At 37.2% G+C, this 16,183-nt stretch overlaps 2 protein-coding genes across 3 annotated transcripts; both read right to left on the bottom strand.

The window, feature by feature from the left end:
* Positions 1 to 1,793: 1,793 nt before the first annotated feature.
* LOC102912335 (olfactory receptor 8B8-like) lies at positions 1,794 to 5,786 on the bottom strand. Its single transcript, XM_006996016.4, has 2 exons — positions 5,508 to 5,786; positions 1,794 to 3,828 (listed from the first exon to the last, which is right to left on the bottom strand). Exon 2 carries the CDS (start codon positions 3,810 to 3,812, stop codon positions 2,880 to 2,882), a length of 933 nt encoding a protein of 310 aa, XP_006996078.3. The 5' UTR covers positions 3,813 to 3,828; positions 5,508 to 5,786; the 3' UTR covers positions 1,794 to 2,879.
* A 5,618-nt stretch (positions 5,787 to 11,404) lies between these two features.
* On the bottom strand, positions 11,405 to 14,561 carry LOC143274113 (olfactory receptor 8B3-like). Of its 2 annotated transcripts, none has more exons than XM_076575573.1 (2): positions 14,545 to 14,561; positions 11,405 to 12,338 (listed from the first exon to the last, which is right to left on the bottom strand). In XM_076575573.1, exons 1-2 carry the CDS (start codon positions 14,559 to 14,561, stop codon positions 11,405 to 11,407), a joined length of 951 nt encoding a protein of 316 aa, XP_076431688.1. The 2 variants fall into 2 exon arrangements, with proteins under 2 accessions (XP_076431688.1, XP_076431689.1); XM_076575574.1 differs by lacking the exon at positions 14,545 to 14,561 and adding an exon at positions 12,872 to 12,879.
* Positions 14,562 to 16,183: the final 1,622 nt, after the last annotated feature.

The following is a 16,183-nucleotide window of genomic DNA, read 5'->3' as shown; positions in this document are numbered from 1 at the left end:
TACAAGTTATATATACACGTATGTATACATGTATTAAGTATTTATTCTCTTTTGTTGTTTGTTATTATAGACATTATCACTGGGGATATTGAACAGTTTTCCCATATTAATTAAAATAATATTAAGTTGTCTGCATGCCTATGTGGAGAACTGGCCATATTTGCTATTTGAAATCAAATATGAAATCCTCTTTGTGTCTCATGTGTATATAATATGTGTATTTATGCACACATAAATTAAGTGACAAATACATATGCCTGTCAAACAATTATTTCCTTTTCATGGTAGGGACTACAAGAGACAAATGGCAACAAACAGAATCATTCAGAATCCAGGTAAGCTTACTAAGCATGTGACACAAGGATGATATTTAAGTCAAAGACTCCTAGCAGTAGTGGGGAGGGTACCTGAACTGTCCTTCCCATGTAATCAATTAGTGACTAACCTAATTGTCATCATAGAACCTACATGCAGTAATTGATGGAAGCAGATGTAGTAATCCACAGCCAAGCACTGGACTGAGCTCCTGGAGATCAGTTGAAGAGAGAAAGAGGAGGGGTCATATAAGCACGGAAGGATAAAGATCATGATGGGGAAAACCACAGAGACAGCTGACCTGAATTAGTAGGAGCTCAAGGACTCTGGACTCACAGCTGGGGAACTTGCATGGGACTAAATTAGGCCTTCTGAATGTGGGTGACAGTTGTGTGGCTTGATATGTTTGTGGGTCCACTGGCAGTGGGACTAGGACTTATCCTGGGTTCATGAACCAGCTTTTAAGAGTCCATTCCCTATGGTGGGATAAATTGCTCAGCCTTGATTCAGGCAAGAGGGGCTTGGTTCTGCCCCAACATGGTATGCTAGCCTGTGTTGACTTCCCAAGGGAGTTCTTACTCCCTGTGAGAAGTGGATGGGAGTGGGGTGGAGATTTGGGTGGGGGCAAGAGAATGGGATGGAAAGGGAACTGTGGTTGGCATATAAAATGAAAACAATATTTAAATAAAAAACCATAAAAAGTAATATGGGAATAGGAAGAAGAAGAGTGCTAGGGAGGTCCCCAGGAATCCACAATGAGGACTCCATCATAGACTATTGGCAATGGTCAAGAAGGTGCCTGAGATGACATACTCTGGTGATCAGATGGCTGAATATCCTATCATCATAGAACCCTCATCCAGTGACTGATGGAACCAGATGCAGAGATCCATGACTGGCTCCCAGGCAGAGCTCCAGGAGTCCAATCGACAAGAGAGAGGAGAGATTCTATGAGCAAGAGATATCTTGACCATGATTGGAAAAAGTACAGAGACAACCTGCCAAACTAGTGGAAACACATGAACTGTAGACCAATAAATAGCTCCCATGGTATTGGATCAGGCCCTCTGGATAAGTGAGACAGTTGTTTAGCTTGAACTGTTTAGCCCCCCTCCCCCCTGCAGTGGGACTGGGACCTGTCCCTAGTGTATGAGCCAGCTTTTTGGAACCTAGTGCCTATGGTGAAACACTTTGCACAGACTTGGTGCAGGGAGGAGGGGCTTAGACCTGCTTCTGCTGAGTGTACCAGGCTCTGCTGACTCCCAGTGGGAGACTTTGCCTTGGAGGAGGTGGGAATGGGGGCTGGGTTGGGGGGTGGATGGTGGAAGGAGGGAGGACAAGGGAGTCTATGACTGATATGTAGGATGAATGGAAAATTTCTTAATTAAAATAATAAAAAATTAAATCTATTGTAAAAAAGTAATAAAGTTTTAAAATAATCAGATATAAAGTTCAATCTAAAAATCCACACAAAATCTGATCAACTTGCAATTTAATTTTTCTTTATCATTTTACACACAGAGATTTCAATTTCTTGAATCTTTGACCTGTTACCTTTAACTTCTATTCCTTCCCAGTACCTTATCTAAATGCCTCTTAAAATATTTTGAGCATTTTCCCAAAGAAGTCAGACCCTAGCTTGAATCAAGAATCTTTAACTTTACCAACAAAACATTCATCGTAAGTTTTTAAAAAAGAAAGAGCCAGCAAACAGTTTTATTGAATAAATATGGCTGCCACCAAAAAAAATACTAAGGTGAATCTATAGATCATCATAAAAAAATAAGAATACACCATAAATAAGTCATATTTCATTTTAAGTGGAAGCTATATTAAACAGGGTGGTAGGTTTGAAATCAAGAGTCCAAATGTTCATGTACTTTAAAAATCCTGTGTCATTATGTAAACTATTAATCTCATGAGCTTTAATATTATATGTTTGTAATAGTGTATTTTAGCAATAAAATGTGCTTGTTTATATTTAAAAGGTAAACATAAAACATGTAGTAAAACAATGTTATATGCACCATAAGTACACCTGCAATGTACCCACATTAGACAATGGTCAATACAGAAATATCTACACCTATTAAATACTGGCTTTAGAGAGTAGTACATTCTTGTCCAGTAGAGTATTGAAAGACACAAACACAGAGACACAAAGAGGATTTCATATTTCATTCCAAACGGCAAATATGGCCAGTTCTCCACATAGGCATGCAGACAACATAATATTGTAATCAATATGAGAAAATGTTCAATAACAGTCTAAAATAACAAAAACAGAAGAGAACTACTTAATGCTATTTTGAAAGAGGTACAAAAGCATCAATTCTACACACAGTGAAAAAACAAAACAGATATAAAAGAAAATGATGAGGATAACTTCTAATTTCAATGAATATGAAAAGAAACAAAACTGACGTTAAAATATTTTAAACAAAACATATTAAATATAATACATTATAATAAACTACATTAAATTCAAAAATATCATATCAAAAATAGCAAACAGATACTCTCCCCATGGTTTACCTACAGGCTCAGAGAGATTCAGTGTCTGATCAATACATTCTCCTGTTCAAGGTTTTTCTCACAGCCACTTTAACATCTTTGTTCCTCAAGCTGTAGATTAAAGGGTTCATCATGGGAACCACAATGGTATAAAAAATAGAAGAGAATTTTCCCTCATCCATAGATACAGCTGAGGTAGGTTTGAGATACATGAATGCACCTGATCCAAAGAATAGACAAACAGCAAGCATATGGGAACTGCAGGTGCTGAAGGCTTTGGACCTGCTTTCAGTGGATCTTATTTTGAGGATGCTGGAAAGGATGAAACCATAAGAGGTAAAGATAATGACTGTGGGCACAATGATGTCTTTTCCTGTTACAATGAACAGCTCTATCTCATTGGCATAGGTGCTGGTGCAGGAGAGCTGCAGTAAAGGGAGGACATCACAGAAGTAGTGGTTGATGGTGTTCCCATCACAGAAGGTCAATCTCAGGATGCATCCAGTGTGGATCATGGCACCAGAAAACCCCATCAAATATGAACCAAGCATTAGATAGAAACATACCTTAGGAGACAAGGCAACATTATACAAGAGTGGATTGCAGATAGCTACATAGCGATCATAGGCCATTGAAGTCAGCACGTAACATTCAGAGATGACAAAAAAACAAAAGAAGTAGAGCTGGGTCATACATCCCGTGTAAGAGATAACATCCTTTTTTTCTATAAAGTTCATCAGCATTTTGGGTGTAATCACAGAAGAGTAACAGAGATCAATGCAAGACAAGTTAAACAGGAAAAAGTACATAGGTGTGTGGAGGTGAGAATTTAGCACAATCAGAATGATCAAGGTCAAATTTCCCAATGCAGTGATCATGTATATTACCAAAAAAAGGAGGAACAGTGGTATTTTGAGTTCAGGTTGGTCTGTTATCCCCAAGAGGATGAATTCGGTTACCAAAGAATCATTTTCAAAAGCCATTTTTCTCTCAGAGAATCTGTGGAAACAGAAAAATAAGTGAAATTTCAGGGGAAAAAAAGGAATTTAAAAACACAACTTCCCCTTCAAATGTCAGTTTCTTGTTTGAGTGTCAAAAAACAAATAGCTTCAAAGTCTTGAGCCCACCTTTCAAGCTACCAGTATAAGTAACAGCATTGTCTTCCTCAATTAGCATCTCAGATGTTGAATACATTAAAGAGTCTCACTAGTACACCTCAGAGCTTAGCCCAGTGACCTAATATGCTAATTTGACAACTTGAAAATTCAAGGTCAAAAGATAAATTCGGTGCACAAGGACACAATTATCCTTCTTCTAATCCTTTCTTTATTGCTTCTGTCTGCTCTTGATACAGGGAAATGTTTTAGCAATCTGGTGGTAATCTATATCCACCAGTGTACTTAGAACCATAAGCAGTATTTTCAATATCAAGCAGAAGAAATTGAGTCTGTGACTGGTTATGATGCAGCCAGTGTCACAAAAATTAAGTCTAGAGAAATTGCCATGTGTAATGGAAATGAAGCACATTGAAAAAGAATATTGCAACTTTCATGTCTACTGACTCTGACCATTCTCTGTACACCTAAGACATTTTTCTCTGAATTTCTCTTGAACCTTAAAATTGCTTTTCATAGATAGAAAAGTACATATTATTAATTGTGGACTCATTTTGATACAATGCCACTATGAAAACATAAAAACAAAAATAATAACAACTGGAAAACCTCACTTTAGAAGAAACACTGTAGCCGGAATCTTAAAAGTTCTTATTAATAAAATCAAACCCGAGGCCAGTTATTGGGGTGAATATTGGAAGGTCAGAGAGACAGAACAAGCCACAGCTATCTCACCTTGTCAGTTCCTCAGCTGGTCCTGTTTCCTCAGACTGGAAGCTTCTGTGTCCTCATCCAGAATGAATCTCAGCTGAACTGTGTTGCTCCATAGCGTGAAAGCTTAACCAGCCACATGCTTAACCAGCCAAATGCTTCTTGTTTCTGGTCCTCATGCCTTATATATCTTTCTGCTTTCTACCACTACTCCCTGGGATTAAAGGCTGACTTTCTGGGATTAAAGGCGTATGTCACCATGCTTGGCTATTTTCAATGTGGCCTTGCACTCACAGAGATCCAGAGGGATTTCTATCTCTGGAATGCTAGGATTAAAGGAGTATGCTATCACTGCCTAACTAGTGGCTTGTCTGTTCTCTGACCCCAGGTAAGTTTATTAAGGTACACAATATTTTGGGGAACACAATACCACCACAAAACACTGTGTCATCTCTTCTATTAACATTTATATTCTCATAAATGGACAAAGAATGTTGGTCGCTGGAACTAGGGGGAAAGAAAAAGTCCCCAGGGAAGAAAGTTTAATTTTGCAAAATAAAAAAGTGTTTAGAAATCTAATGTTCAACATATTAACATCGGTTCATGGTGATTTATTTAAGAAAATTTACCGTATCTTCTCATTATAGGTATTACTACACAAACACACAAATGTGTGTCAACATATAGGAGAGGCATATGTAAATAGCCTCAATGACATGATGCATGATTTCATCCAGGATATGTGGTCAAAATGAGTATTATACATCATAAACCCTTTTACATAGTATTTCTTTCTCAGTAAATGTTTCAATAAAATTTGTGATTTTAGTAAGAATAGATTTTAAAACTTACCTTATTTTAGAGAGAAATCTTATGGACCCCTTTCGTTGGTAAATGTTCCTAATATTCAAGAAAGACCGTATCAGGCTCCAAAGCACTCAGTTTGTTATTCAAAAACAATGCTTCACAAAATTAATTTCTGATGTGCTCTGAACACTTTTTGAAACATTGTTCATGTTTAATAAGTGTAGTCATGATCCACTAAAGGGAAAGATGAAAAATTAAACTGTGTTCATTTTTATCATCCTCAACACTTAAGGAAACACCACATATTTCATATAAGATTAATTGCATACAGAAATTAGTTATAAGCAAGACAGAGTGTTTCTTAGGTTCTTCCCAGGAAACATATTACTGATATAAAAAGGAGATAAGGTGATGGCATTTAGATACCTACCCATGACAGGCCTTTACTTCCCTGGGGACTCAATATATTATTCAGGTGTGCACTTCTCTTTGGGGATTATACATCCTCCATACTTGAGCCAATATTGAACTCGCATCTTCCAGCTACCTTCTCTTGAGGGAAAACTGTTGTTTTGGTTATTTCTCAGTTTTTCACCATGTCTTTTATGTTAATATTTCATAGAGTCTATTCCTAGAGTTTCTTTTTTTATATATAACGTCTCATTTAATCATAAAACTATAAATTTTTATAAGAACAAATAGATATATTCAATTTATGTATTTTCCCAGAGATATAATCTGATTTCTCCTACTTAATTAGTAATCATTCAATTTTTCTCTGTTTTTTTATTTTATAATTTAATTTAATTTTACATATCAGCCACAGATTCCCCTCTCCTCCCTCCTCCCTCCTCCATCCTCCCTCCCCAGTCCTTCCCCCAATCCAACCCCCATTCCCATCTCCTTCAGACCTAGATGTAATTATTTCCATAGTATGTCATTACATGCTTCAGGTATTCTTACAAGAATTTCTTGCAAATATATTTTTAAATATCTTTCTGCTAGTTTTATTTTTGTTTTTGTTTGTTGGTTATAGCTCTGTGGATGTATGCATGTAGGTTAGACTAGTTCTGACCCATTGAGCTGCTTTTTTAGACCTCTAATACTATCAGCTTTCAGGTGGGACAGATTAAGACACATGCTTTAAACATCTGGGATGCATAAACACACCTAGGACACTGTCACTGAAGGGTTAATGACTAAAATCCTAAGGTGGCCAGGGAATTTCTGGACAGGAAAGTTGACTTCATTAATGACACCTGTGGGCCAGTAGGATCCAGGGAGCTTCTCTCCATGGGTATCTATCACTTTGACACTGCTGGGGAACTGGCCTACAGACAGAATCTCCCATCACAACCCTTTTCCATTGCACAAAGCCCTCAATGCCCATGTGCCATGTGCCAGCAGTCACTACTCCCACAGAAAGACTATGGCCCCTAGGTTGTTCTGATTTAAGGAAAAATTCTGTATATGTTTGTCTGTTTCTTTTATTTCCAAAATGCTTCCAGGGATGCTGATCTAACAGTCACTAGAGATTTTCATTTTGATACTTTTGTTCTCTGTGCCTGTGTGCTTAGATACTTGAGCCTCACATTGTTTGAATATTTTTTTTATCTATTAATATTTTTATTTAATATTTTTTTATTTTATTTTACAACACCATTCAGTTCAACATGATATCCACAGATTCCCCTGTTCTCCCCCTCTCGCCCCCCTTCCCCTCCCCCCAGCCCAACCCCCATTCCCAACTCCTCCAGATCAAGGTCTCCCCTGAGGACCAGGATCGACCTGGTAGACTCAGTCCAGGCAGGTCCAGTCCCCCCCTCCCAGACCGAGCCAAGCGTCCCTGCATAAGTCCCAGGATTCAAACAGCCAACTCATGCAACGAGCCCAGGACCTGGCACCAACGCACAGCTGCCTCCCAAACAGATCAAGCCAAATGACTCTCACCCATTCAGGGGGCCTGATCCAGTTGGGGACCCCTCAGCCTTTGGTTCATAGATCCTATGCTTCCATTCATTTGGTTATTTGTCCCTGTGCTTTATCCAACCTTGGTTTCAACAATTCTCGCTCATATAAACCCTCTTCTTTCTCACTAATTAGACTCCCAGTGCTCCACCAGGGGCCCAGCCGTGGATGTCTGCATCCAGATTCCTCAGTCCTTGGATGGGGTTTATGGCACAACTATCAGGGTGTCTGGCCATCCCATCACCAGAGTAGGTCAGTTCCTGCCGTCTCTCAACCATTGCCAGCAGTCTTTTGCAGTGGTATCTTTGTGGATCTCCGTGGGCCTCCCTAGCTCCCTGCTTCCTCCCCTTCTCATGTGGTCTTCATTTACCATGGTCTCCTATTCCTTGTTCTGCCTCTCTTTTCTTGATCCAGCTAGGATCTCCCACTCTCTTTCCCTCGACCATCGCCCTTCATTGTTCCCACTCATGACCAGGCTGATCATGTAGATCTCAACCATTTCTCCATGTCTTTTTAGAGGTCCCGTTTTCCAGGTAGCCTCACTGGTGCTGTGAGTAGCAGTCCAGTCATCCTTGTTCCACATCTAGCATCTTCCTATGAGTGAGTACATACCATATTTGTCTTTCTGAGTCAGGGTTACCTCACTCAGGATGATTTTTTTCTAGATCCATCCATTTGCCTGCAAACCGTATGATGTCATTGTTTTTCTCTGCTGAGTAGTATTCCAATGTGTATATGTGCCACAATTTATGTATTCATTCTTCAGTTGAAGGGCATCTAGATTGTTTCCAGGTTTTGACTATTACAAACAATGCTGATATGAACATAGCTGAGCAAGTGCTCTTGTGGTATGATTGAGCATTTCTTGGGTATATGCCCAGGAGTGGTATAGCTTGATCTTGGGGGAGATTGATTCCCAATTTTCTAAGAAAGCGCCATATTGATTTCCAAAGTGGTTGTACAAGCTTGCATTCCCACCAGCAGTGGAGGAGAGTTCCCCTAGTTCCACATCCTCTCCAGCATAAAGTGTCTCCATAGCTTAAATAACTAGAAAAATTAAGTATTTGTGTATTCTGTACAATTCCTAACATGAGAGAGGGAGAGGAATTACCATACAGAATATGAATGAAAAATCAGGAATGTGGCCGGGCGGTGGTGGCACATGCCTTTAATCCCAGCACTTGGGAGGCAGAGCCAGGAGGATCTCTGTGAGTTTGAGGACAGCCTGGGCTACCAAGTGAGCTCCAGAAAAGGCACAAAGCTACGCAGGGAACCCCCCCCCCCAAAAAAAAATCAGGTATGAAGAAGAGACTGAAGTATGTTTTTTCAATAAGTGATGTAGATAAATTCTAATTAAATTTTATTTGTAGAGGGATGAGGGTATACATCAGTGGTATTATGTGTTAGCACCCAAGAGGTCCTGAGAAGCAGGTCCAGAAGAAAGCAGGAGGGCAAAGAGGGGGAGAGAAAAAGAGGAAGAAAGGAGAGAGAGACAGAGAGAAGTGACTTAGACTCAGACACTGTGGCTGCCAGGTATTTATATAAATAATTCTTATACAAACATCAAGGTTCAATGACTGAAATATTCTTTTTATACATATGTCATTGTGAAACATTTTTTCTGCATGAAACCTATGTTTTCAAAGCTTCACTGATTGAAACTGCAATGATTGGTCAGGCTGAAATTTGTAAGCCCAGATGTTAATTACCTTATCTTGGGCTAGCATTAGTCTCACTCTCCAACAGACATTCCTTGCCCAGCTCTGTGAAAAATAATATCATGTGATTAATAGATTAAAAACTATGGAATTAATTAACTTAGGCAGACTACAAATTTCCACCACCCTAAAGCTAAGATGTCATCGGAGAGTTTCTTGGGTCTACATCAGAGGCATCTTGCTGTAACTGCCTTTCTGATGTACCTACCAACCTTTTCTAAATTCACCTTGATGTATGACTTCCTTGGTTCTATAAACTATAAAACTTTATGAAACTACTCCCATAGTGAAAAGGGGGGTTTGAGATAACTTAAATGTTTTTCCAGACCATGGTCATTCAAAATGACTCAAGACTGAAATCTTTTTTCCCGTTAAGGTAAGAGCTGTGTTTTTTGCATCAATATTGTCATTATCACGTATTACTTTGAATTCCTATTTTTTCAGTAGGTACCATATCATATACATCCATAGTGATCTCACATGTAATTTGGAAAAGCTCAACTTATAAAATGAAATCATTTTACTATCTAAGCATCTTTATCTCTTACCTAACATTTGGATATCACAAGGACAAGACAGCTGTAAGAAATTAAATAATTGGGAAGCAGAGCCAGGCAGATTTCTGTTAGTTCGAGGCCAGCCTGGTCTACAGAGCAAGATCCAGGACAGGCACTAAAACTACACAGAGAAAACCTGTCTCAAAAAAACAAAAAAAAAAGTTATGTGCAAATATGGCAAGTCAAATTTATTTAGATAATGACATAGAATAAAATTTGGCAATTTTTTGCATCTAATATTATACTTTTTTCTTAACTTCTTTTTAAAAGGATCTTTCATTAATATAAGCTTAGTTCTATGCTGGCTAAATTTCACTTGAATATCTATATATGATGGATCAAGGGAAGAGGAAATGTTAAGCCTTTGTGTATATTGTATACGTATATATGTATACACACACACATATATATATACATATATAGTCTGAATTTTAAAGCTAAAAAGCTGTTAACAATCAATGACTCAGGTTAAAAGATGAATGTATAAAAGATGTAGTGACTCGATCAATGTCATGATTGTTTTGGGTTGCTCAAAGGGACTGGAATCTTTTTTTTTTTTTTTGCTTTTTATTTTATTTTATTTTTCTTTATTAAGAAATTTTCTACTCAACCTCATGCTATCAACAGAACCCCTCCTCTCTCCTCCTACTCCCAGCCCTCTTTCCCAAGCCACCCCGCATCCACATATCCCCAAAACCGAGGTCTCTCATGGGGAGTCAGCAGAGCCCAGCTAACTGAGCCTAGGCAGGTCCAAGCCCCTTCCCACTGCACCAAGGCTGTGCAAGGTGTCACACCACAGGCACCGGATTCCCAGAAGCACATAACTTTTTAATACCCACATGTTTATTCAATCATTCTCCAACCTGATGTTCGATGACATTATTTAAGGATAAAAAGTTCTACCAAAGCTTTATAAAGAGTGGAGAGGAAGTATAATCCTTAAAGCTCTATACTGCACACATATAAAATACATACCTCATAAAATAGCTGGTTAATATTTATGAAATAAATATAATAGAAATGGCTGACATAAAAATGGCAAGTGCAAGCCGGGCAGGGGTGGCGCATGCCTTTAATCCCAGCACTCGGGAGGCAGAGGCAGGCAGATCTCTGTGAGTTCGAGGCCAGCCTGGGCTACCACATGAGTTCCAGGAAAGGCACAAAGCTACACAGAGAAACCCTGTCTCGAAAAAACAAAAAACAAAAAACAAAAAAAGGAAAGTGCATATTATTTACAGTTGCAATGTAGGTTGTATTTAATAGACAGTTAATAAAAACACCTGGATCATTAATCACTTGCCTTTCAAAGGGATACTGTGATGTATAAGAAAAGAAAAATTTAGTCAAATTCACACTTGATTACATTCACAAATGTGAGCCATCTTGCCACAGGATACATGGACAATGCAGAATTACTTTGTGTAACCATAGACAGATTTTTTTGATACATCCCATAAAAAGAATGACAAAATGGGTTTAACTAATTAATGCTATTCTTAAATAAAATGAGAGATTTTTTCCCAAAAAATAAAAAATAAAAGGAAAATTTATAACAAAATCATCTGTAAGAGCAAAAATATTCCAGTATTCTACAAATGATCAGATTTTTTTTTAACAAAAATAGATTAAAAAGGCAGTCTTGATTAAAGCCACAGAAATACTCATTGACAAAACTATACTGATAAACATTTGAATTTACTCAAAGCCTCCTCCTGCTAAAGGTTTTTCTCAGGGCGACTTTAACATCCTTGTTTCTCAAGCTATAAATTAAGGGGTTCATCATGGGAACCACGATGGTATAAAAGACAGAAGATATTTTTCCCTGATCCATAGATCCAGGTGAGGAGGGTTGAAGATACATAAATGCACAAGATCCAAAGAATAGAGAAACAGCAAGAATGTGGGAGCTGCATGTGCTAAAAGCTTTGGCTATGCCTGCAGTGGATCTAATTTGAAGGATGTTAGAAAGGATGAAGCCATAAGAGGTAAAGATAATGACACTGGGCACAATGATATATATCCCACCTACAATAAGAATCTCTATCTCATTGACGTAAGTGCTGGTGCAGGAGAGCTGCAGCAAAGGGAAAAGGTCACAGAAATAGTGGTTGATGGTGTTCCTGTCACAGAAAGTCAGTCTTAGGATGCATCCAGTGTGGATAATGGCACCAGAAAATCCCATTAAGTATGAACCAAGCATAAGATAGGAACATACCTTGGGGGACATAGTAACATTATACAAGAGTGGATTACAGATAGCCACATAACGGTCATAGGCCATTGATGTCAGAACACAACATTCACAAATGGCAAAAACACAGAAGAAATACAGCTGGGTCATGCATCCCATGTAAGAGATAACATTCTTCCTTACTAAGAAGTTCATCAGCATTTTGGGTGTGATTACAGAGGAATAACAGAGGTCAATGCAGGACAAGTTTAAAAGAAAAAAGTACATGGGAGTATGGAGGTGAGAATTCAGCACAATTAAAATGATCAAAGCTGCATTCCCCAGTGCTGTGGTTGTATATATTAGCAGAAAGAGTAAGAACAGTGGCAACTGGAGATCAGGGTCATTTGTTAATCCCTGTAGGATGAATTCAGTCACCAAAGAACCATTTTCCAAACCCATTCTTCTTTAAGATAATCTGTAAACACACAAAAAATATTGTGACATTATAAGACCACCAAAAATTACAGCCACAGCTTCTATTACATTTGTGAAACACATGATAGAAATGCCTATATAGCTGAGTTCACATAAATTACTGTTCGTGCTATCAGGATGTAGAGTGATATTTCCCCAACTAGAACATTAAAAGCTAAATAGAGTAAATTAATCACTAGAAATCTAAAAATCTGTGGTCATTGCTGTGACTTGCTATCATGACTACTCAGATATCCAAGTAAGAGGAGGCAGAACAAGTAGAGAATTCCAATCCCTCATCTCATCATGTAACAATTGCTTGCATGGAGAACCTGTTGCAACCTCGAGCTAACCTCAACCAGATATAACTGTGGTGGCATCAGTACTACTAACATGTTTTCAAATACAAACTTAGTTTAGATTTAGTCAGAGTCTAGGAATGATTATATTCTCATGCTTACTATCAGAAAAAATATTACTCTAGAAAGATTTGAGATGGTCAAGATGAAACTTATTGACTGTAACATTGTAATACTTGTGTCTCTTGAAACTATCAACACTTTGTACTGTCTTTTCAAGGATTCTCTTTTGGGAATTTCATTGAGTCTTAGAATTGCATAATATGAAATGAAGAGGCACTCATGAGATCCTTGGAATTCAATGTCATGCTACTTCACAAGACCAAAGACAAGGCACTAAATGGAAACGCTATGTCTTCTCTTCAGTTACATTCATGAAGAGAGATTATACATGGCTGAGTCCATAGGATTAGAAATCAAGCAGTGCATGATAAATTGATGAATTGCAACACAATTCAAATGAGAAACATAGTTAAGTCTGTAGATACAATTTTCAGCAAGTTAAAATAATTAAGAATGGGTGCATGCTTAAATTTTCTACAAATAAAAGAACATTTTACATTATAATTACCACTATCTCTATATACATTCAAAACTGAAACAGCAAGCTTATATGGAGAAAATACATGTTGAATAATCTCCATTTAAGAGAACTTTACAATTAATAAATGTTTCAAAGCAATTGTAAAATGTACCTTTATTAAGGAGGATCTTAAAAGTGTCATTGCAGGCAGTTATCTGCCGAGTTGAAAATGAAAACTTGATTCAGATTGATTTTGTCAACCTGGATCACACTCAGGAAGATCATTGTCAACATATTTAAAACATGGTAAATTTGGGAAGGAGCTTCCAGCCACAAACATTTGAATTCCAGGTGCACAATAAAGCTCAAAGTGTGATTAATAGAAATTCCTTTACAATGTACCCATGACCGTGAGGGTGGGTTCTATAGTTAAAGGGCATAGAATCTAATGTGGCCTTTAGCCAAGATAGCATAGAGGTCAGCAAGCTATAAAATACATATAACGTCCTCCCTAACAATTGTTTCTATTAACTGAAAGAGAGAGAAGAGTCTGGGATAAACAATTCTGGCTATTGTGTGTTGTCTGCCTCAATAGAAAAGGTAGATGAGTTCTGCCTCCACAAATAGCCAAAAGGTCACCCAGTCATTAACAATATCCAACGACAGCCTATCAAAAAGAATACAATTATTTTAACTCCTCTACTGTGGAGAGGCCCCTGGATGTTTAAGATTTATTTCTAGTTTTCCTAGTAATTTGTGATGCCAGAACCATCACACAATTTATCATTTATAGATGCTGCAGATAGATCAATGATGATGTTAAGGAAAAATGAGGATACCAGCATAAAGAAATTTCAACTTACCTCATTATGAGAGAAAAGCTTTTTGTCATTCCTTTCTGCTTGTTGCTTTATAGGGATCTGTCAATCTCTGGGGGTTTCAAACCTTCAATTCCAAAAGGACACAACACAAAATTAATTTTCATATACCCTGAAATCACCATTAATCTGTTATAATTTATCAAGTACCCCTTAATCATTTGAGGTGCTATCTTTTTATCACACCTAACCTCAAATAAGACATCAGAAATTTTGCATACTTCACTAGCATGATATACTTGGTTATGAACAAGGTAGAGGCTTTCTCAATCTCAAAGGCACAGACACAGATATAAAAAAGACATGAGATGATGGTGTTCACACGCTAGACCAGGATGTGTCTTTTGTTCCTTAGAGACTTGACATTTAAGAAATGCGTGCACTTCTCTGTAGGGACTGTACTTCTGTGCTTGAGCCAACATTGAACCCCACCTCCCAATAACCTTCATATCTTAAGGGAAATCTATTGAGCAGCTTCCTTTTCTCATTGTTCCTCCATCCTTAATGGTGGTTTCCACAGATGCTATTCCCAATATTCCTTATTAATTTATCAATTTTTACCATGGAATGCACCAAAGTATCAAAGTTACTATTATCTATCCTCAGAATTCTCCAAGTCACTTTACAAAAATAATTTTTTTGTTGTTGTGTTTTGTCTTCAGTGCTCAAGATCAGAAAGTCATTGATGCCAAGTGTGAGCTCTTCCATTTAGAAAAATCCATCGACACCCAAGTCATGTTTAAAATTTTGCATCATCACCAAGGCATTTCAATACTTACTGAGAATATGTGCTTGAGTTTCCAGTTTAGTTCTTACATGTAGCACTTTATTAATGAATTCAACAACATCTATACACACATTACAAAAAGTATGGAATGAAGCTATTTAAATAATTTATGAATTTTCACATAACAGGAAGTATAAAAAGATCACATCTTCAGTTGTGTTGTTGTGGTAATAAAAGAAAAAATCATAAAACTAGTTACAATAAATCCCTGCATAATGGAAAATAGTGAAATGTCAGCTATGAATATAAATTCTATTGGCTTTATGAAGGAGTCATTTCTTGATTTATTTATCATTCTTTTAAAATATCCTATGTCAAATCTATTTTTTCAACTCAAAGCAAAGATTAGCTTATTCCTTTCCCAGAGATTATTAGACACAGGAGGGTATCTTTGGAATGAGGTAGATTACAGATATTTATTGGAACATGCATGAATGCCTATTGGTGAATGAATAAATGAGGTGAAGTGGTATTTATGAACACTTTGAGCTTATTAAGCTTCAGTAATAATGAATACTGTGTAATTAATATATGTCACAGCAAAGACAAAGTCTGTGAATTGTTACTGGAGTTAGGCATGGTGGTGTATGCCTATAACATCCTTACTTGGGAGGCTGAGATGAGAGGATGAGGAGTTCAAATTGTTTTTGGCTACCTAACTTGAGGCCAATATAAGCTACATAATATCTTTTCTCAAAAAATTTTAAAAAATAAAAAACATAACAAAAAGAACAAGAGACATACTGATGCCACCAAAACTAGTTATCCACAAGTAAATAAAGAGAATTATATCCTTACTTCCCATCCTGTAAAAAAAAAAAAAACCAAGATGAATTGTATCAAAGATCTAAATTAAACACTTGAAAGCTTGAAGGTAATAGACAAATATGAGGGGAAACCCAAGACAGACACGGACTCTAAAAGGTATTTTTATTTTTTAAAATCATAATTACATTGTAAAAGTCTTCCCTTTCCTCTTTCTGAACCCATTCATAAACTTCTCCATGTTTTCTTTCAAATTCAAGTTCTCCCTTTATATATAGGTCTTTAATCACATAGACAATGAAAATAAAAACTGACCAATAGGTTTGAATCAAATAAATGCTTCTCTATAGCAAGAGAAATACTTATAAAGAATAGGGGAGGTATGTTTGACAGCTTTCCTTCAATAGGAGATGAGTATTTGGAGTATATATGTCTTATATGTCAATTATGTCTTAGCCATTCTGACAGATGTACAGCCACTTTGGAAATCAGTATGGCCACTTCACAGATAATTGGGAA

This window comes from Peromyscus maniculatus, chromosome 7, assembly GCF_049852395.1.
Source record: "Peromyscus maniculatus bairdii isolate BWxNUB_F1_BW_parent chromosome 7, HU_Pman_BW_mat_3.1, whole genome shotgun sequence".
In the NCBI taxonomy this organism is placed as follows: domain Eukaryota; kingdom Metazoa; phylum Chordata; class Mammalia; order Rodentia; family Cricetidae; genus Peromyscus; species Peromyscus maniculatus.
Note: the sequence above shows the minus strand (reverse complement) of the source record. Positions and strands in the feature narration are given on the sequence as shown.

Bases quoted from the DNA above. Each gene is read 5' to 3' on its own strand.
- LOC102912335 (XM_006996016.4), bottom strand. From the start codon at position 3,812: ATGGCTTTTGAAAATGATTCTTTGGTAACCGAATTCATCCTCTTGGGG.